Below are 23,071 nucleotides of genomic sequence, written 5' to 3'. Positions count from 1 at the left end.
ACATCTATAGGCTACAGCCTGATTACAGTTGGACCTAAGGAAACAAGTGTTTCTATGAGGATTGTGGGTTTGTGTGTGTGTGTGTGTGTGTGTGTGTGTGTGTGGGATGGAAGACTTATTACTAATAGGCTAGATACCTATTAGTAGCCTACCTAGACTATAACATTCTGGCTATTGTTTACTTACTATGCTACCAGCCCATAATATGGCTTTTCACGGCAAATAAAGCATAATTATGCAGTCTAGAGAGAGAGAGGGACAGAGAATCTACAATAAAAATATTATTTTTTTTCAAAACTCTATACAAGTTGCTTTGATATGTTAAAATCCACCTTATTGGGACAATAATGTTATTCTGTGTTGTGCTGATCAAGTTTTCTATACTTACACTTTGACCTTTGTTACCATAGCAACAGCAACGCGTCACGCACAGGACGCATCCATACAGGCTAGCAATCAGGTTTATGGTCTTTTCCTCTGAGGTGGAAATTATGCCATTGATACCAATAATCAATGCAAACTAAAACGCCAAGCCGCGGTGTCAGTCTTGTATTTCGGTAGATATCTCCCTGCTGATCTGAAAGCTGTTTATGTCCTTCACGACAGAGTGGCTAAGCTAACTGTGTGTCAGTGGATCAAGCCGAGCAGCAGTGTAGTAGAGTCAAAATGGCGTCTGGTTGCCCACTCAACGCTCATTTAATCCATCTGATTAACTAGATAAATTCAACAACCGGTGACTACGTTGCGTACAGCGATCGGTTTTCCACACAGATACGGTCAGAGCACAGTTTAACGACATGTCGGACTCAGAAGAGGACAGTCAGGACCGGCAGCTTAAAATTGTAGTGATCGGAGACGGTGCATCTGGGAAGGTGAGAACATCACACACACAACGCTACTGAAGATTGACTTTCAAGTCTAACATTTCTGCAACAACATTGGCTCAGTGTCGGTTGCACGGCTGTTCACTCGGTGTCCAACTGCTACGGTGCTGCTTTTGGTTCTTAAAAAGAGCTGGGGTTGCTTTCCAGTCACCATGGCGACTGATGCTAGCTCGGTTAGCTAATATTAGCCGCTGCTGGGGTTTCACTCACAAAGTAACAAAGCAACACATCGTAATATGCACACACAACTGTTAATATTCTAGTTTACGATTAAAGCTTAGGCAATGTAAGATAATGGCCTGAGTATACTGTAGTTGTTACCTAAGCGATGCCACACAACTGTATCTGCACTGTGTTGTGGAGTAAAGTTAGCACAATGTTAGTTGTATTAGGGACACCTAACTCCCTAAATTCATCACCACAGTCAATGTAAACCTGCTGATAGGAGTTTTTTTTACGAGTTGTGATACTCGCCTAACATCGGTTCAACATAGTATGTTGATATTGACAGCTTCTATCTTTGTTTACATCTGGATTTCACGCTACTCGACTCTCACCAATGGATACCTGCCTGGAAAGTTACACTGTAGCAAGCGAAAATTGACATAGGAGCAATATGACAGCAGCTTATGACAGGAGGGACACGACTGGCAGGCAATGAGAGATTGACAGATTGATTACTCTGTTCATAACCACCTGTTGCAGGAAATGTAGAGTGGTGACAACTTTAGTTTTCTGTTTATGCAACTGAACATCTTTATCAGATGCACGTCATTAGAGCAGGCCTACGGGTAATATTCATATTAGCCTATAATCATATAACCATAGTTAATAGTCAATACACTTGGAGCTGTTGAGGACTGGGCCTGCCTGATAGTCTGTAGGTTTTCCTACTGCAATGAATATTTCACATTGTGCAGTCTATCCTTACTGTAATTCAACCATTTAGTCATTGCTTGCATTTTGCTTAAAGCTGTCTATGGATGCTGGCATCAGTTTGGTAAAAATCTGTGATTCTTAGTGAATGTATACATATGGCTGTATCAACTATCACCTATGGGAGGAGACATTGAGACTCAGGAAATATGCTCTTTAGAAAAATAGAATATGGTCAGATGGTGATTGGATTTCAGATAGGAAGTGATAGCCCCCTCAATGTCATTATTTTTCAGAGACACAAGAAAACTAGCTTCAACTGCCCCCTTTCCTTGCCTAACCTTTTCCTAGACTAGTCATTTTGCTTGCCTAAAATGAATGTCAAAATTCAGCACTAAGGTAGCACATATTAGGTACCTAATGTTAGTACTTCTCGGGTCGGACACTATGTGATGATTTGATGACACAAAGCCTGACATGATGCCAGACCACATGCCTGAACCACCAGTCAGATTCATGAAACTGAGAAAAATATACATTTATTAACATTTTTAACTTCTTTGTTAATAATAATACAGTTTTCTTGAAGTTGTCTGTCCACACTTGGTCTTGGCCAAGGTGTAAAACAGGAGCAGGGAGTTCATCCCAGTCAGAGCTTCTCCAGATGGTTGAATATTCGAGAGGGGAGGATACAGTATGAGACTCTAGAAAAAAAAACTGAACAACCATAGATAATTGACATGTAGCAATTACATTTCTAAAACGGGATCACTACTGTAAGTCTCTTCTGAATGTCAAATATAGCCTAATATTTCTTCAGTCTTGTCCATCAAGTGGCCAGTTTGAGAGAGCTAATGGACATCTTTAGTTTTGATTCTGTCTCAAAGATAGCATAATGGATTTAAATCTGGCACAAATCCGTCCTTCTAAACCTATTAAGCCTACCCAGCCCTTAATCCATGTTGCATGTGCTATTGAATGGATCTCTTTCAGTGCTTTGAAGAGTAGTATGTGTCCAAGGTGCCACGTCTTCCAGTACTGGAGCCTACAGGCCTAAATTGTGAGGAAATATTGTATTGTTAACTTATTATGCTCTTATTGGCTAGTCTAATTTTGGCCACTCATCCAAAATTGGAACACATGAAAAAATGCCTCTGTAAATTATTGATATGGGACTAGTGTAGGCTTATGTAGCAATGAAGAGGGCCAAGGCTGAAATAACTGATTACAGAGGGTATTGATTTTCGATATCTAGCCCTAGTCCCACCTCTTGCTACAACACCATTGGTGCTAAAGTTGGCAACCAGCCAGCTCAAGTCACCACATTTGCATGGCCTAGTTTTGAAATTGAGTGGGCCAATGTGCCTAAATCAAACCACACAACAACAGGTAACGTGTTTGAGGATCATTTGTAATTAAAATATTGAGAAAAGAACATCAGGTCACATTTTTCCTATTAGAATAGTTTTCTTTTTTTTTTTTAATGAAATCCTGTTAATAATTTTGCGAGGTACTAGAGCTAGATAATGAATTTTTGAATTACATTTTTCTAACAGTCTGGGGCTGCTGCTGCTCAGTGAACTCAGGGTAAACACTGCATGTATTGTACTGAGTATGACAGTTGATAAAAGAAGGCTACAGTTTGCTCACCCTGACTCCTGCAGCTGGTGGTTGTTTTCCACTGGTTTACCTCTCTTCTCCTAGCCAAAGACCTCCATAAGCATTTGGCTGGAGAATCAGGCCCCATTTGAGAAAATTATGTTCTGGACACCCCCATCTGAGAAAATGTTGCTATTTTCTCATTTGATTGAGTAGAACAACAGTGGGAAGAGAGTTACGTGTGAAGGCCTTTTCTTATGAATGTCTGAGCTGAGAACGAATATCTCTTCCCTCAGTACATTGTCTCTCTGTGTTTGGTGAATCTACTTGACAACCTAAGGTGCTGTCAAGGACTCCTGTTGGTCCCCCTTTCACAACCACTGGATTGAGAGAAAAAAAAATAAAACTAGCATTGAAAATGGGAAAAGCGAGTATAGCCACATGAATAGGTTGCACACATTTAGTTTATTTAGCCTAGGAAATTCAGTACGTTCATTAAAAGCCTTTTAAAAGATCTAGATGCAGTAGGCTTAACGTACATCCACAACAGTGGAATTTTTTCTTGTCACACCACACAATTATTTGCAGCAAAGCAAGGAGGTTGTCATGACGATACAGCTATGTTTCTTCTTCACTGCATCTTTGAATCCCCAAATGAATGAGTGTGAATGTAAGGCAGGGACTTCTAAGTGCTTTTCAGCTTCACCATCCCCTCTCGTAACTAATCTCTCCTTCCTCTGGGAGAAAGAAAATGAATGTAGCAGTAATGGTGAGACCCAATGAGAAAAATGAATGTTCTCATTCTGGAAAGTCGACATTTTCTTTGGGGGGACAGAGAACACACAGAACTCAGTTCCCAGTAGATACGCTACATTAATAACCCTCCTCACACTGCTGCCAGGTGTCAGCTCGTCACTGTCTGAATGACTTACCTGCTTGTCTGTTTTGGGCAGAAAACAGGAGCCCTGCCCCCCATTTTGAGTAGGCACCACTGACTGACATCTTGAATGCTATTTCCCCCCTTATTAATGTCAATTTGCTCAGCAAATTGCAATCGGATCAGTTTTTCTTGGACAGCATTTTTGGTGGTATTTTTGCTTGTGGTTGGTTGTCCATTCAGAAATATAGGGAGATGTGGGAAGGCTTGTCCACCTGAGCGAGATGTTTTTAAAATATGGAGGCTCAAATTTTAGCCAGACTCTTAAGGCACTGGGCCTAGCCGACACACAGGTCTATTTTTCAACCCAGGTTTTAAGTCACTCAGTGTTTTTTTTCCTGAATAGTTGCTGTTCCCATAGGATAAAGAGAGCTTTGGATACAGGTCCTCTACCTTCAGCGGTTACTGTATCCCAGCAATGTTCTTTGCAGGCGAATTCTTCATTTCATCACTATTTTAATAATGACAGAATGGTGATGTTTAAACCTGTCATTTAGAATTAATGAGAATAAAAGATCCAGTTTTGATTGCATGCTACAAAAATGCACTACATCTCTCATATGAGTTGCGTCACGTGGACTGAGACAGCTTGCCATTTTTTTTCTCCCTCCCAGTTTCTTCTTTCAGTAGAACTTCCCTCATTTCCCGGCATTGGTATCATTGGTGACCCTGTGCTGTTCTCTATTGGAGTGTCAGGATTACGCCAGCTTTTACATTCGCTGGTTAGTTCCAATTGTATGGTGGAAAAAAAGGGCTACGATGAGGGAGGAGAGCCAAGCTACTGGAATGCCAAGACAAATGGCCGACTAGGCCAACGTGAGCATGTGGAATAAATTTTTGCTGTCCGAGCTTGTTATTCCTGTGTTGTCAGTGATTGTTTGGGCTACTTAAATGGCCGATTTTCTCCTTGTTGCGTCAGTCACCTCCAGTAATTTTTCAATCACTCTTGAGCCTGCGACATGCTTTGCACGCTGAGATTTAAAAAGTCTATGGGTTGGTGAACTTTAAAAAGAATTAGGTGGATAAATCTTTATACTGCACCTCTAAGGACTGGACAGGTTCACCAAGAAAGGTTAGGCTTAAACATTCAATATGCTGAAGTCTGATTCCAAGATTACTTTTGCAGATTCAAGCTGGGATAAACTTGAAAGTTTGATATTAAAGGTGGCAGTTCCAACAACAAATGTGTTTCTTGAGAAAATCAAAGGCCTCTTCCTTAATTGTATAACATTTGGGTAAACCAGGGTAAGGTTTATCTTAATTGTAATCCATTGTGCCTTTCCTAGAGGAATGCTATTTGACAGAAATCCAGTTTTATTTTATTTTTTTTCATTATTCGGCTACACCTGAACCTGTACTGCTTATCTGAGTGGAAGTAGATAAGGGCATGGGCCCAAGTGAATGCTTAGTGGGTTGAAAGTAAGGATTCAATTCAAATCCTCTAAGCTTGAGTGATTGTCAAGTAGCACATTAAATGCATTCACTGCTACATGAAGACCAAGAGAGTCCCACTGTTTCATTTCTCTGCTGTGTTTATGTAAGCACACTGCTCTAAAGATAGCTAATAGACATCCAGCACTTCATTTTTTCTTATCCTCATCCATCAAAATGAATTAAACTTGGCATGTCAAGTCTGTGCAATGAATTCCCATGGATTTCAGGAGGGCCCCTAACATGCCATTTTTTTCCCCCTCGAACACAACAGTGACAAGGAGTGATGGAGTTTTGTAATTCGTGGTAATTATTGGGTCTGCAGTCTGGAGACATGACACATACTCAGACACCTGTTTTTCTAATTCACGTTGATTTTCACTGTCACAACCACGGCTGAGTTGGGAGACGGCAGCGGAGGCAGACAATTACATCAGCGTATACCTTCCAGTCAGTCCTGACGTTTTGAAGGTGCTTATGGCTTATGGAATTATGGCTGTATATTGGGGAAAAGAGTCATACCATATTGTTGTTGTCATATGATAAATTATACCCTTTTATTTTCGTAACTGCTTTGAATAAAAATATTGAAAATGAAATATTGGAAAAAGCTTTGTTTGCAATTTGGTCAGTGTGAATGAAATCAAAGTGTTTCTCTGTTGTGGAATGCATTCAGTAGCTCTGCTCAGCTCCAAAATATCTCACTTAGGAAACACTCTGATGTATTTTCCCTGGAAGAAATTTTGCAACATCTTGCACTATGACTGTTGCACTTGGCCATGTTGTGACTTTGACTTTTTTGTTTTCATATTGTGTGTGTACATGTGTGTGTGCGTGAATATTGTTTATTAGACAAAGCTACTAATTGAGTCAAACTTCTTCTTTATTCTGATGACTTTTTCCTTTTAAAACAATTACTGCTTCGAACAACGCATTTTTAGTCATGCTGATTGCTGGAGAAGCGTCTTGGCACTCATCCCCTCTCCGTCTCTCCCTTTTGTCTCTCTGTTTCAGACATCACTCGCCACCAGGTTTGCACAAGAGGCCTTTGGGAAGCAGTACAAACAAACGATCGGTCTGGATTTCTTTCTGAAGAGAATAAGCCTTCCAGGTGAGACACCTTCATAATCTTTTGGGAGTGCTAGCTTGTTCTGCAACTCAGCACGGACACGCGTGCTGCACAAGCAGGTAGCGGCAGATTGTAGACTTGTTAATGCAGTGAAATATTGAGGATATGTTTTTGGCAAGGTTGTAAGCAGACAGGCTGCTCTGCAGTAATTATCTTTAAAACTGCAGTGTGAAATGTCAGATATTGGATGTTTGCATGTACTTATCATTGTCAGTGTTTAAAAGATCCAGGGCGCGTGCTTAAAGTGTAATGAAGTGGCCTGTTGTTTGTTTCAACCTTGAATTCTTCACAGATCCTATGCAGCACAAACATTTTCTATCATAATTCTGTTTCTCGTATTTTGTGGTGGTGTTTTGTAACTTCTTGTCCTAGCATTTCCAGGTAGAGAGATTCGGCTTGTTCTTCAGGTTAACTCAGGACTTTGAATGTGTCTTTTCTGGTAGCTGCACATTGTAGAGTCTGCCACTTCTCAGGCTTATTCACTCTGAAAGCTCTTCTCTCCAGAGCAAACACCAAGCTTTTTTTTCACTCCACAAGGCCAATGGACAGCTTATGTCCAAACGGGCGAGCCTTGCTCATAATTCTGTGGGCACAGTACAGAGTAAATACATTAACATTTTATATTCATATCGTTGATCCCCAGGTTCAACTGATCTTTGTCCTGCACCACATAAAACATTCATGTTCTTATTTGTTTATGTTCAACCCACAGAAATAAAGCCATGCTCTGTATCCCCTTTAGATCTGTAAAATAAATGTTTATTGACTAATGCTATATTTAGACGAAAGCACTCCATTTTGACTTCCTACCATATGAAATGGGGATTTTCAGCATTTTAAATGGCATTTCTAAAACCGTGCCAAGGCTTAAGCTCCAAAAATCTGCAAAGTGCCTCTATTCTTTCATTACTAATAAAACAACATTAAGGAAGGGCAAATTAAGTGCTAAAAGTAAAAGTTATGCTGATTTGTGAGTTGGCTGAAGTATTCTATTTTGATTTTGTTTCAGTTTCAGCTTATGGGACTTAGGAGAACTAAACCCCCAAAAATGCTGTGGTGGAGTCAAAACGAAAAGAGCCAACCATAAGCACATGCTGGACTTGACTCCTTAATAAGAACGGGTACAAATGCTGTTAATCGTAGAACTGCGTGTTTCCAGTAATTGTTTTTTTAGTTTTGTAATAATCACTGATCTTTTACATGTTAAACGGTAACCTTTGTTTTAATACAACCTACATCTGTATCATTGTGGCGGCTCGAACACTGATTCAGCACCAGAGTTGTTAAATGGCCCATTTTCTGGGGAATTGGGTGTTGATGAGCTGATGAAGAGGAGGGTGGCTCTGCGAGCTGGGTGGTCCAGAACTTCGTTAGGACCCCCACCCTGCCTCGTATTGGAGAGGTTGTGTGGGTCTCTGGGTCTCCGTGGGGCTGTAAGGGTCTCTGCAATGGGGGGGAGAATAGCCTATAGCCAGCGTTGGCCCCTCTCACCATGAAGGCCCGGCTTGTCAAACTTAATGTACATTTTCCAACGCGGGGAGAGGTGAGGCGAGGCCGATTGGCACACAACAGCCTCCTCTGTGTGTGCTTTTTATAACAATACCTCTTCCAGATGTCTCTGCCAAACCAATGAGGCGGGGGGGCGGTGGGTGGGGGGTCGGAGGGGGGGCAGGGATTGACCAGCGGTGAAACGAACTCGATAAATTCTTTCAAACTCTAACCTTTCGAAGCTGCTGTGTCTGAATCGGCCCCATCTCACACTAGGAAGATTATTTTCTTGTCAACACGTGTTTTTGCCTGTCCTGTCTGCCTTTTTTTTTTATCGGTTTGAAGGTTCCTCACCAGTGCAGTTTCTGCCACTCGCACCACATAACCTAGGAAAACGCCGGGGCTGTTGAGTCAGCGTGAATCTCTGAAACATAAATAAAGTTAATGTCCGAGCGCGGAGGATGGGTGGGGATCGCTCTCCGTAACACCAAGGGCCCCGTTATTCATTACACTCTCCAACGTAGCTTTACATTGACACTGTATAGTCTAGATGTAGTCACTGTGAACCTCAGTGTTTCCTTCTCCCGTTTAAAAAGGGGACTTATGAAGGGGTTGAGTCGTCCAGCCGTGTCCGCAGCGTACGCTCTGCTCCCCATCGCCGCTGCAGCCCAGCGCAGGCCCTCATCACACCAACATAAACTCCTCGCTGTCTGGTCCTCCCTCCTCCTCTTTTTCTTCTTCTTCTTCTTCTTCTTTTTTTTTTTAACCACCCCTTTCATTTTCCAGAGGAAGAAAATATTTATTTGGATTTGGTTTTTGTACCAGTCTTTCTCTCTCTCTCTCTCTCTCTCTCTCTCTCTCTCTCTCTCTCTCTCTCTCTCTCTCTCTCTCTCTCTCTCTCTCTCTCTCTCATTCACTCCTTCTTTCTCTTTCCACAGAAATCCGGACAAGAGTCTTCTTTTCCTCTTATTTTGTGTTTAATTATTGCTATTTTCCTTAACAGCACATAATTCTCCTCACTTTCCTTCACTTGGCAGGAAACGGCACAATGCAAACAGCTCTTCTCAGGCTAATAAGAGCTTGTTTTTTTTACTGCCAGGGTATTGAGAATGTTTAAATTAGAGGGTAAGCATACCTATTCATCCCTCTCAATCTCTGGGCTGGATATTCTTGGATGTGAGGTGTGGGTGACCTGCCAGGCAAGAGCGGTTAGCATGAAAGATTAATCTCTGATTTATTGTTTCCAATATGTATATGAACAACGATGACTTTTATTATAGAAATCCCTCACCCAAAATGCGGGCTCCAGTTACGGCTGACTCGCAGTTTCCCCAGGATTATGAGCTTTGTTAAAACAAACGACTAAATGTTTCAAGAGGACAAAAACATCCGTAATGGAAACCCTCACAAATTGCAGCATTGTCAGTTTTTTGTTCATTTTGTCAGTTTTTTTTGCATTAATCAACACACAAAGCATTACTTAGGAAAAGGAACATAATCTTGACAAGACGTTAAATCAGTGCACCCATTCTATTTTTTACAGAACAGTTTTTTCTATTGATTTTTTTTACTATAAAATGCCAATGAATGGGTCAAATTTCTTTATGCTTTTTTTCACTTCAGGCAATTTGAACGTGACCCTGCAGGTGTGGGACATCGGAGGCCAAACGTTAGGAGGGAAAATGCTGGATAAATATGTATATGGAGCTCATGTACGGTAACACACACACACACACACACACACACACACACACACACACACACACACACACACCACCCTCGGTTGCTACTTTTTTACTCTGATAGGCAAACATACAGTGCATCTCTGGTTTGTGCTGCAGCTTCTTACTCAACTTGAATCTGTTACTCCTCCAACATCAAGGAAAAAGGCAAACTGTCTTTGACTCCATCAGTCTCAGGAAGGATAGGAAATTTGCAAGTGTATCAACCATCTGCTGTATACGTTTGTCATAATGGTGAAAAACTTAGCAAAGGAAGAATTAGTTTCCAATTCCCAAATAGGCCTGTATTGGTGACTACGGTCAGGCTTATTATTCCAGCCTCGGCAGCTCCAGTCAGAGCCTGCCACTCCCTCCCTCTGGGGCCATATCATAATAAACTGTCATTTCAATTCACAGTGGAGCATAGCAAGTCAAATAGAGCTCCGAAAAAATCGCCATATCTCTCTTTACAGATCTGTTACACTTTGCTGTTTTGTAACAGACTTAACAAGTGTTGATAATTTACTATAGGTGAATACGGTGAGCAAGAAAATTGACTTGCACAAAAAACTGAATCCCACACACACACACACACACACACACACACACACAGATAAACACAAATATTATAAATGACAAATTGATCTCTTATTCTTTCTTAGTTTGCTCAACATGTATCCACATTTAATTCAAATTTAAACTAGTTTCAATTTTGACTTAAGAAATGCTCAGTAGTTGGTAATACTCAGCCCATGCATGAAGGAGCTTTGGGGATAATAGGCTGCTCACTGATCTGTTTAATCCCACCTGTGATTTAATTCTTTCTCTATGGAAAAATGAACAATACGTTAATTAAAATGATAGCCTGAGCTCTGTGCAAACACTGTAATTTGTGTCGGTGTGAGTTAGTTTGTACATATGGTAGCTAGGCAACATCCGCAAGTAGCTGGGTTGCTATAGACTACCACTATCTGTCACCTCCAGTATCTCTCAAAGCTCTACGTGTTTGGAGAAGGTAACTATTGATTTGGCCTGGTTTAAGATCACATGCTCGTTACTGACATGGGAACCACACAACAAAGCACAACACTTAATATTTGGGTGCAGGATAGGAAATTATCACCAGCCACAGCCATATGCAGGTACAGTTTGGCTGTGGCTTTGTAAGTTCGTCTACTTTACCAGCTACTATAGCAGGTAGCCCAACATTTTTTTGAGGTTCTATTCCATTCTACAAAGCTAGTCGGCTTGTAAAATAGTGAAAGTTGCAGGCTCATTTAGCAATTTACCAGCCACTGTGTCTGGTGGTCGGAAAAAACAGATTCTGTGCCCTGCTTGCATGTGTGTACTATCAGTCATGTCTGCAGCACTTCCTCTACTGTCTCTCTCCCACAACAGCAAGATGTACATCATCGCCACATTACGACACTTTGCTTAGGGAGTTTCTCACCGGCGCTGTATGGAACTTTCACACCCATTGTTCGGCACAGCGCGGCCTGCAATCAATCATGGCCGTTTGGAGAGACGCGGAGTAATTGTCAGAGACGCAAGCTGTCGTCACCGACCTCGCGTGTTGTGACATTGCGTGTCCGCTGAACAAAAAGCAACAGACACCCCCTCAGTGCAGAGACACAGTGTTGCTGCATCATGCAATCAAAGTAGATATATTTACCTTGGCTCACATTCATTTCCAATCCTTTTCAAATAGCAAACGCTGAGCTAACGATAGCCGATTGTTGTGCTGTGTGATTATTTAGCTTGAATTATGCCGTCGGCTCTTGTATCTACTGTTTACTTTTTGATTCATTTCTGTGTACATATAAACAACTCCTTCTGGTGTGTGTGTTCGCTCAGACACGGTTCTCGCTTCGTGGCGTGACTGCTTCCTTAATGCTTACAGTGTTGAGGATTACATAGGGAGGAGGAGAATGTCTCCAACCACAAGTCCTTCATTCATTAGCTTAGACAGTAGATAACCCAACCTCACCCCTATTCTACACCGAGTTTGTGCTGACAAACCTGGGAACTGTCATGTTAAAATGCCTTTATGTGAATCTACAAAGTCTGACACTGGTCATAACAGTGTTGAACTGCCTCAGATTATGTGTGAGTGAGTGTGTCCCCTTCCCTATCTAACTACTCTTAGAAGAGGAGCAGTGCCACCTACTGCTCGCTTGCACGCTCAATATTCATGTTTTCGAATATGAAGTAAAAACGAAACCGCATACTCGTATGTATCTCCCAGTGGGTGTCTGTAAATATAAGGTGCTTGACTGAGAGTCCGATGACTGAGTTGACGTCGCTCCTCCGTCCTTTTTCCAATGCAGGGGGTTCTCCTGGTGTACGACATCACCAACTACCAGAGCTTTGAGAACCTGGAGGATTGGTTCAGCATGGTGAAGAAGGCCAACGAGGAGTCTGACATCCAGCCTGTTGTCTCGCTGGTAGGGAACAAAAGTGAGTATTGCACACACACACACATGCACACACATATGCACACACACATGTACACACGCGCACCCACACAGGTTCCTCGTCTTTCATCCACTCATGAAAACACCAAGCAGAAGTGAAGCAGCAGGAGTAAAGAGCAGAGCAACTCTTTATTACAAAAACACACTTATAGTGCTGTGAAAAAACTGTCCCTTTTAATTCTGCACTCTATAGAGTTTGGAAATTTCTTTGAAAATCATATATCGTTATATTTAATTATTCTCTATTAAGCTTATTAATGCAATTCAATTTTGGTTATTTTATCTGTTGAACTGAGTATTAGACAGTTTTTTTTTACAATGATATACATATATATTAATTTCATTGTCTGTGTTTGTGTGGAGGAGTGAGTGTTTGATGGTAACGGACGTGTTTGTTGGAGCACAAGATAACTGATCTGTGCGATAAGCCGATTGATAAGAGAGTGACGTTTTGGAGCGATGGGAACGCTGATGTTTGTGCGCTCTGGGGAGTGACTGGCGATGATTTAAGATCCCCGGGCCAACGGACCCAGGGCACCGCTTATCTGCACCCCCCCACCCCACCCCACCCCACACAGTCAGTACCCGTCTGGCCCCCCGGCCCAAGCCTCTGCTCCTGTCCCGTGGTCGTCGGGTAAGGAGAGGAGAGGAACTGGACGATAACCAGACAGCTCTCCTCCGACCGCTCCCCCTATCAGCCCGCGCCCATCCACCCACCTCCAAAATAAAGACTAATAATGATGACTCTTTTTAAACATCCCCTTGACAGATGTGGAGTCGTGGCTGCCGCCGTGTTATTGTAAAGCGAGGCGTCAGTGTGTGTGTGTAATGATGACTGTCCACCTCAGCGGCAGTGATAAACGGTCAACAGAGTGGTGCCTGCACACAGGAAGCTCTCACTAATGTTACTCAACATGGACCATAGGTCATGGTTTAATTCGCCTGTCTGGAGCGGATTGTCTTGTCTTCGCATCCGTTGCATCTCCTAATGCCCCGGCTTTAACAGTGGGCGCCTCCGTATTTAGGCTAGGTTTTGGGTGTGTGGGTGAGTGTGTGTACTGTAATATTTAAGTAGTGTACATCCCGCTGTCAGGAACCCCCCCATCCCTCCGCCCCCGCGCCCCTTGCACAGTCATTCTCCCCCTAATGGCTGTATTGCTGAGAATGGCCCGTGTGTGTTTTCTCTACTCCTACAGGCTGAAAAAAAGAAAAACAAAATCCCACACAGATTGCCCTACCAGGAGCAATCAATTACCTTGCGAGACTTTATGAATCCCTGAACCCTCTCACGGACTCCTTTTTTTTCAGGGGGCTTGAAGAGAGAGTTAGTCTAGCTATCTAGTGGGAATTGCCCACACAGACATTTCTGTTTTAGTTTCTCTTTTTTTCCCCTCCCTCCACCCTTCCCCTCTCTCAGTCTTTTGCGAAGGAGCCTCTAACGCTTTTAAGCATCGCAGCATTTTTGTTTTTTTTCCAACTCGGGTGCCCGGCACGCATTTACAAAGAGTTGGGCATAAGAATACACAGCATTCTTTTGGGGGTAGTGTTGAGATTTCTTTTAAATGGTTCCCATGGAGTTGGACAGAGTGAGGTAACATGTTTGTGACAACTGAAATAGAAGTACAGACATAACAAGGAGCTTATAAAAACACTATCAGCTCCATCCAGATTTATGTCTCTGTGAGGGCTTGTCTTTGGGGAGAGTTTTGCTCTTGACCCCTCAGAAATTTTAGTGTTGTTTCCAGTTGTGATCTTTATTTATACACCTTATCTGCATCCCCTTATGACCACTGGTTGTAGATGGCCTGTGCACAGCACTGCTCATCTCAGGTGCTGGTTAGAGCAGGAAGAATTATACATTCACAGATGAAAGTATTCTACCACACAGTGAAAGACCTGTTACTGTGCTTTAAAATCTTTTAATGTTTCTTTATTGCATTGGCAAATACGTTGAATTAGCATGGATAAGGCTACAATCAAATAATCAAATGCAACCTTATTAGGCTTATTTACGTAAGCTATCGGATACATTCAAGCTTGGATATCCAGAAGTACCCCATGCCTGCCTCCTAGTTTAATTTGAACACTCTCTTCATTATCCACTGTACCGTAATTGAGCCTGTGGACCAGACTGATTCATTAATGATGCTGTCCCCTCCTCTCCTTACCCTGGCCTGACTGCCCTCCTGTGCCATGTCACTGGTAGGGAACAACCTCTCCTTTCTTCAGCTTAGCATGGCCGGCTGGGGTTAAGTGTGCTTGTTAAGCACCGGTACGCTGCACCCCCTTGCCCTCCACATGCTGCCCAGAGCCTTGTGTTAAATAATGGCACCACTTGTAACAATTCAGAGAGGAAACCAATGAAATATTTTATTGAGGGCGCACATGTGTGTAGACAATTACTTATGCAAGCACACACACACACACACACACACAAATGTGTACACACACGTGCGCTTGGGTATAGCGACACACTCGTGGAGTTTCTGGGAACACATGGGTAATGGAAGAATGCTAAGCTCTTGGTCTGTCTAAACATACTATAACTGTTTATTACAGTGCAGCCCAGTGTAACACCGTATAGTACACAGGATTCTCTCAAGAGAAATGTTGGCTTGTTGCGCAGTCATCTCCCCCGCCGCTCGAGTGTTTCGTTTTTAGTAGGGCAACGCAAGTGTGTGCTGTGTGTTTTGAAAGGGCTTTAAAGGATAAATTCTGTTGCTCTTTGCTTAACAGCTGCATTTGGACTATCCTTGACTGTTTGTCTTTTAGATTAGAGATTGTCTGAACTCACTGACTTAAAAAATATGGTATAGTGTAAGCAGTCCTAAAGGCTATTTTGGACATTTTCTGTGTATTGCAGCGTAACACAAATTATTTGTATTACATGAGACCTCCATCATTTTAAACTTGAAATTCATCATTACTGGTTGAAGTTAATATTTTAAATTAGGGCATATATTTCTCTGTAGGCATTAGGCCTGTGCACCCTTTCCTCATTCTGTCGTTTATCAAACCAATTTGTTTTTATTAAGAGGGGATCACAGGACCCCTGTTCACTCCCCACCCATCTCCCTTCTCATTGCTAGCTCCGTCTCCCTCAGGAACTCCAGAGCATCCATCATGGGCTCCCACAGCCCTTATTTGGGTGACTTAAATGGGTTCAGTTCTCTTAACCCCTCCTCATCACTCATGGCTTTTTGCACGGAGGTTCTAACACCGTTCACTGCCGATCCACTCCGGCCTGCCATGGGAAACGTTCCCCTCTACAGGGAGATAAGGTCCCCGCATACAGAGAGTTTGTACACTCAGTGTCTCTCTCCTGCCTTTCTCTCCCTCTCTGTTTCTTTTTCCCTTTCTTTCTTTTCCACGTCTCTATCTTGCTCCATCTCTCAAACAAACTCGCACATTCATTTTCATCCCTGTGCAAACACTAACTCTTTCACTCACACACTCAGACCTACTCTTAGGCTTATCTCTCACATGTGTGGACTAACACTTCGGCTGTAGCTGCCTTTACTTACAGTAATGTCTTTTCATTGGCTCTGTGTCCCTGTTGTGTTAAACAACATGCGTGTGTTTGCCTTCTGCACGCTACGGCAGATCTCGCCGCATACCGTTACCCGTCGCACTTTCTCTCTCCTCGGTCTTCAATCCAGCCATGAGAAAGTTAAAACGAAACGTGGATCTCTCCAAACTCTCGATTCTCCTGAAGCATGCCCTTGCCACCAACATTGTCGGTCTTGAGTTGTTTGCCCTCTTGGCAAGGCCCAGGGTGGAGCTGAAGCCTTCCCCCTCCCCAGCTCCCTCACCCCCGTCACCTCCCTGCCCCTGTAAAGCTGCCACAGTTCCTGTCTGTTCAGTGTAGGCCTGCACATTTCTTAATAGAGAGATGCTCAGAAGTCCAGGAGCGCAGAGGAGCTCAATGCGCTTCTGTTTTTGGTTTAGCTCAAAAATGTTTTTCCTGGCTCAACCCACTCGTACTTAGGTCCTCTTACAACAAACTAAAAGGTCCTAATTGCCCCCAAGGGAAAGGTTTAGCCACAATAGACATGTGGTGGGACAAAAGCCCAGTACTCTTACCCCAGCACCCCCCACCCCTCCCCAGATAGAAGGGATGCACACGTCAGCAGTGTCTGTGTTGCACTGTGGGGAGGGCGACCACAGGTTCGACACCGTAAAACATTATATATACAGTATATAGACCCAGTAAGGCATGGTGCATGGTTGGGTAAAGATCTGGAATGTTTACAGTATACAGCGAATCCAGTGGTTCCTGTTTCTTTTCACATTTTATTAAAGGGAAGGGGTCAAAATGAACGTGTGTATCAAATTTGTTGAGTAACCGCATTGACTGTAGTGGGCTGTCTTTCTGGAGGTCTGGGAAAGATGGCAAGTAGAGATTCAGGTTACATCGAGGATATGGAAGCATGAATGAAGAATTACAGCTGTATTACACTGTGGCCAATAAGCCAATGTTAGTTGGCTGATAGGTGGTGTTTCCCACATGGGGCAATGCAATGGGTGCCAATCTGGTACTCCATACAGATTAAAATAAATAAGATTTAATTGCAACTACTATCTGACCCCGCTCTGCTCCTTATTCTCATCTCTCTTGACTCCCATGCCTGTTGAAACATGGAAAGTCCTCATTCATTTTAGCCATCCATAAAGCAAATATTGTTGCACATGCAGTAGATGATCAGTCTTCGGATGCCTTCTTGTGTGGTAAGTCATGGGCCATTTGAGTTGCACAGCACAGCTTAGCCACCTGACCTGACTGCAGCCTGGAACCCTCATCATGCTCAGGCTGCACTCTGTACTTTATTCCTTCGCTGCTCCACAACATTGATATGGAGGAATTCCTGGAAGGGGCCTTGCCGACACAGGGTTGGGTCGGCTAAATGACCGATTGATCTGGATCCACATGCATCGTATAGAATTTTGTGTAAAACATAAGAATACAAATGCAAAATCCACTTTTTTGTAGTGTGAAATATTACATCATTGTCTTGGCACCCTATTCTTGCTTCAGGTTTTAATTTGGATAGTGTTTATTCAGGCAGTCGTGAGCAGAACACACAGTTCACTGCTGTGGCTTTAACTTGAATATGTAGGCCAGCCCAGTGCATCATGGCTCATGAGGAGACTTTGTAATTATAAATTGACTCATGGAGATGCGACATGTACAATTACGAAGGCTCCCCTGTGCTTCATATGATTATTATGGCTCATAGTTACACTGCTGGCTCACAGTGGCGTGTATTACTGCTCGCCCATAAAAGTCCACTTAGTTTAACAGCGACAGGAGAGCTCGGAGGACATGGCCAGTGAAACCCCGGGCAGCGTCTTGTGCGGTCGGCTCAGAACTGGGCCTTTTGTTCACTTTTCATGGGTCCTGGGAGCCCGTTAACGCAGCCAGCGAGGCCCGCGGCCCCCGTGTTTTACTGTGGCAGTGACAGCCAGGCACTCCCACTCTCTCCCCGCCTGCACGGCTACCGCTGGACGCTCGCTGTTTTACATCCCCTCGCCGAGGAGGAGGACCACGCTCGATGTTGTTTTACTGGCCGCTGTAGAGTATCTGATTATGTTTTAAAGTGTGAGTGTGTGCGTGCGTGCCTGCGTGTTTGCCTGTGTGTGTGTGTGTCCCTGCACGTTCACGAAGAACGATCAGGTGACAAGATGAGCTGTGATCAATGAGCTGTCGACAGAACACTTCTGACCTAGTGGAAAGCTGGTCCCCTGACGGTCCCGGCCCGTTTTAGGCCACCGGGGCAGGGGCGCCGGAGCACAAAGAGCGCTCTGTCTCTGTCAGGATTCCCCCAGGACTCCTGCACGGGCCCCGCTCACCTCCACAACACCAGGCTGCAGCACTTCATCCGTCTGTACTCACTCTGTCCTCCATGTCATACAAAAAAGACTTGATGATATTATTTACTCACCCTCAAGCTTTAATATGCTGGCATGAATTATTTCTGCTTCCGCCAACGATGGCATCCTGATAGATCCAGGTATACAAAATCTGAAGTCGTTAGTAGCCTATGGGGTTCGCTAATGATGCTGAAATTCTATTTTGCATTATTGTAGGGGCCAAAAGTAATATTTAAATAATTTTCAGTTTCAGGAGCTTTTTGCATTAAATTTAGATGTTCCAGTCCTCAGAAAATAAACATTGCTTACTGTAAACAATACCTACACTGTTAAGGTCTAATAAAATCTACTAGAGTACCGTTTGCCTGGTTACTTCATGACTTCTGAATGACTGCATAGTGTCTTAAGAGTCAAGAAAACAGAACAGCTTTTTCTGTAATATTTTGGATAATTCTCGTCCAAAGACAAAATTGAACCATGAACTAGACTATAGTATTTTTTTGAAAGGGTAAAGTAGTAGTAATTGTTTGCTTTTACATTGTCCTGTCCATGATTTTTTTTTTTTTAATAGAGGGAGAGGCTTATGCTGTATCATGTGTTTAATGCAAAACCTAAAGCAGTAAAACCCCTCTCATTTCATAACATCCAGCTTTTATGAGCTCTTTCCATGTCATGTAAACCAGTTGGACCCAATCATTTAAATGTTTCACATGAATTCCACTAGTAATTTTGTTTTATTGGCCACTTATGCTTACAAAGTTAAATTAATGTCTAAATTGATCAAGCATCACATACAGAATGATTCATGATATTTTTACTGATTTTGTAAGGTTGTAAAGGTTTCCTCGTCGCTTGTACTAGAAAGTTTAAGAGTAAATAAAATGTCACTTGCAATTAACCTGATATATTCTATATCAAATTTTGGGGTGGATGAATGAAAAAATTAAACTGCGGCAAAATCCATCTGTCAAAGACTCCCTTCTTTGTAGCTCAACATGAAGGCAGATGTTACTTTTTTAATTTGTATGAATTCATCACATATTTTTAATTTTATTTGTACAGTTGTTTAACAGTTTAGTTTGGTGATGGGATATAACACCAAGACAACACCGGAAATGCACTAGGAAATATGGACACAGGGCTACACTTTTTTGTGCCAGGTACTCATTGTAATGCAGGTGAATTGGACTTAGAGAGGGATTCATTTTATGGAATACAGAATTAAAGGGGCATACCACTAAATTACAGCTTTAATATATGTTGTCAGATGACCATAGTCTGCAATGTTTCACCAAAATACAGCTCCATACATAATGGGTTTGAAAAGTTGGAAAAGGTTACTGTGAACTGTGACAGTACCCAGGATGCTTTTAAGACATGAGGGCACTTTTTCTGCTTCAGACCTGATGACACTCTTCTCATGTCATTTGGATGGTGAAGTTTTACACAAACTGTACAGTATGAGCTCACGTAACCAGATCCCTAGTCATTGTCAGGAGTAGAATAATAACTAATAAACTGAGTGGTACGCAGTGAACAGTTTGTTCAGACAGGGGTGAGGCCTTTCATAGCTTAGACTTTAAACTGTTGGAGTTGGTTTGATAATCTTTTCCCTCACTATACTGTCTGAGTTGGTTCTTGGTTGTCATTGAGGTGAAAGGGAGGGAAACCCTCTTAAGGCCGGTTCACATGCCGCGTCTTTTGCAAGCTCAAATCCATTCATTTCAATGGGGGTGCGATGCCGATGCGGTCGCGACGCGTCTTTTTTTCGACCACGACCATGGCGCACTGAGATAAAAACATCTCTACTTTTTGGAACTCCGCAAGCGCACCGCATGTCACGTAGCCTGAAAGCGAAAGAGAGAGGGATGTATTCATGGCGAGATCTTTCTGCTCCACATGTAGATCAAGAAGTGAAGCTACTACGACAGTTTTCCTACGATGGTAATCCATTATTTCAGATAACTACTAACAAACGTGTGAAGTTGTTGTCTTTGGTTGTTTGGCAATGCCAGGCTCACCCGTTGCGCAACCGTCCATGCACACTTGATAAACGTTCGGTGTTCACTGTCCACTCAGCGCGCCTCGCGTTTTCCAAGTGTTTTAGCATGTGAACCGGCCCTTAACAGGTCTTTCAGGCGGAGTGTGAGGTAATGTTGGAAGTGATAGGTTCTCCCCTGGGGTTGATTAGGCTCAACCCTGTAACTTTCACTAATGGGATATGACCCCTCAGAGCCCCGAGTCTCAGACAACACACACACCCCACCACCACTGCCACACACAGACACATAGACACACACACAAACCACACATTCCACCCTCAGCCCCCATACTCCCCATTGCACCAACTGCTGTTTAGTTTAAATGAGGCTGGCGGCAATTAACTGTGTTATGTCAAGCTTATTCTCTGGCTGTTGCTCGCTCGATAAACTGTTCCACTTGGTCCCCAGCAGTCGACTCGGTGGAACAGTAACTAGGTGCCTGAGTTATCGCTGCATGGTTTTAAAAGCCCTCAGTGCCGAGGATCACACGGTGCAGTGTTGGATTTCAGGCTGGTTAGAAAAAGTAGAAGTATTGGCTTATTGTTTTTCCTGAGCAACGTGTTGCTGGGAGGAAGGAAAAACCCACCGTCAGATACTCTCTTGGATAGCATCAATCTATGAAGTTTAATTTGTTTAATTTTGAGGGACTGACACCAAAACTGCTGACTGAATTTTTTTCTGCTTGTTAAACTCCATTGTAGCTGGGCTGGAATATCTCAATATGACGTCACATTGAGTACGTTTGGCCAGTTATCCACAGGAATAAAAAAAAACAACATACCACCACCAAACAATAAAATGGGCCAATGGGTCAATAGCTCTTTTTTTTTAAAACAGTGTTAAAGTGTTTTGGTGTGGATTTTCTCTTTAAGGGGTGATTTTAACCTGTTGTTGTGTCTAAGAGATGCTGCTCTCAAAACTGGAGTGGTACGACAGTTGGTGCCCAGTATACTCATCAGGGAGGGTGGCACAGTGTAGAGCATGGAGATATTGACTGGTTTAAAAAAACATGCACTAGGCAGATTTCAACCAACCTCCTTACTAATTCCAAATTTTCAATGACATCAAAATAACCTCCTGCATCCAGGACAATCAGGTTCACCACTGAGAAGTTTCTTTCCACCAAGGTGATAAGTTATCGTCCACACTGACACTAACTTGTGGAGAGGAACAACATCCATATTTTCTTCCTGCTTGATTCTGTTCCCATTTATGTCGTGGGTCAACACTATAACAAATTAACCAGTTATTTACGGTAAAAGCCTGATTCATCCTACAGATATTAATCTCCAACTGTTGTCTTGCAATTCACCACAGTGACAGGCAGACCTTTTAAATAAACACTCATGGTGACCAGAGCGAGGGAGGGCTATCGCTCTTGACGAGTGATGATCCCCTCCACTATCTCTATGCGCTCGGAGGCCTAAACAGTTTATTTCGTGTTTGCAGTCACTTCCTAAGGGGTAGTTAAGCTGATGTACAGTTTGACAGAAACAGAGGGAAACCAGATCATCGGAGGAAGATTGTTTCGACCTGATAAGTAGAAATGGATACATTAGGGAGAAAAATGGAGCAAAACACTAAAACTGTGGGATTAGCCCTTATATTCAGTTTACACAGACAGATGCCACATGCTGCTGAAATCTGCTGTGAGAATGTATGTGAACCTATTATTTTGTGACTAAAGGAAGCAAGTATTTGTTCCCAACTGATGTACAAGAACATGTACAGAATTTAGGAGTCTGTTTTTATATATAGCAGAGTTCTGTTTTAATAACCGTGGAATAGGCAATTTGCTTCTCCTCCACATAACAAAAATGTAATGTGATTGTCTGACAGACGACTTCACTCCATAACTTTAGACTTTTTATTTTTTGATATTTTTTCTGCTGCGAATTCTGAATTGACCCCCTCCTCGATGCATAATACCCACCGAGAAGATTCACTTTTGCTTACATGTTTGTTACGGCAGCACAAAGAAACGTTACTCACTTGGACACATCATGGGTTTTACTTACAGTAACCCGCCACTCTTCCTCTGCTCCCGAGCCAGTATGTTAACGTTGGCTAATCTGACTGTGACACATGATTGATAACCTTTCCCAAGTGTGCAGGATCCAAAGGATTAGCACTGTTTACTTCTAGTAGCATGCTGGGTACCTCCGCTCTTAATGACTGGAATTAATAACCTGCTGACGCCTATGAGACAGCTATGTTTATGTATGGGCAGAGACGTGACAGTCTGCTCTGGACGTTGAGTACATGTAAAAGTGTCTGCCCTTGACCAGAAAGGTTTGTGTTTATAAGTCACTTATGGTGATGGTAATATTCTTTTTAGTCTAAAATGAGTCTTACCAAATGTATTTTTTTTGTCTCTGTGGATTGGCCTTTCACATTTTTGGGTCATATGACTTACCGAGATATTAATAATACTGTAATACTGGAATAAGGCAGTGTTTACATTTCTCCCTTGCTCTGTATCTGTCTCTCTCTTTCTCTGCTTCTCTTTTTCTCCCTCCCTCCCTCATACACACATACACACACACACCAAGGGGCATGAGAACAGGGTAAATCCTTGACAACTTGAATAAAACCTCACACAAAGAGTAAAACTCGGGG

At 42.7% G+C, this 23,071-nt stretch overlaps 1 protein-coding gene across 2 annotated transcripts in view; it reads left to right on the top strand.

Annotated features, from left to right (window-relative positions):
- The first annotated feature begins 463 nt into the window (after positions 1–463).
- The window catches only part of rab28 (RAB28, member RAS oncogene family), a 29,665-nt gene continuing 7,057 nt past the window's right edge, over positions 464–23,071 (top strand). For both annotated transcript variants that reach the window (XM_071521638.1, XM_071521640.1), the window contains exons 1-4: positions 464–872; positions 6,742–6,838; positions 9,968–10,056; positions 12,393–12,522. In XM_071521638.1, coding sequence (XP_071377739.1) covers positions 798–872; positions 6,742–6,838; positions 9,968–10,056; positions 12,393–12,522 — 391 coding nt within the window. In that variant the 5' untranslated portion in view covers positions 464–797. The remainder of the gene's footprint in view (positions 873–6,741; positions 6,839–9,967; positions 10,057–12,392; positions 12,523–23,071) is intronic.

Source organism: Centroberyx affinis, unplaced genomic scaffold (genome assembly GCF_046629955.1).
Source record: "Centroberyx affinis isolate AG114_WGS23_722 - 3 ecotype Tasmania unplaced genomic scaffold, CSIRO-AGI_Caff_v1 ptg000904l_1, whole genome shotgun sequence".
Taxonomy (NCBI): Eukaryota; Metazoa; Chordata; class Actinopteri; order Beryciformes; family Berycidae; genus Centroberyx; species Centroberyx affinis.
The sequence above is the reverse complement of the archived record's forward strand: the minus strand, read 5'-3'. Positions and strand labels throughout refer to the sequence as shown.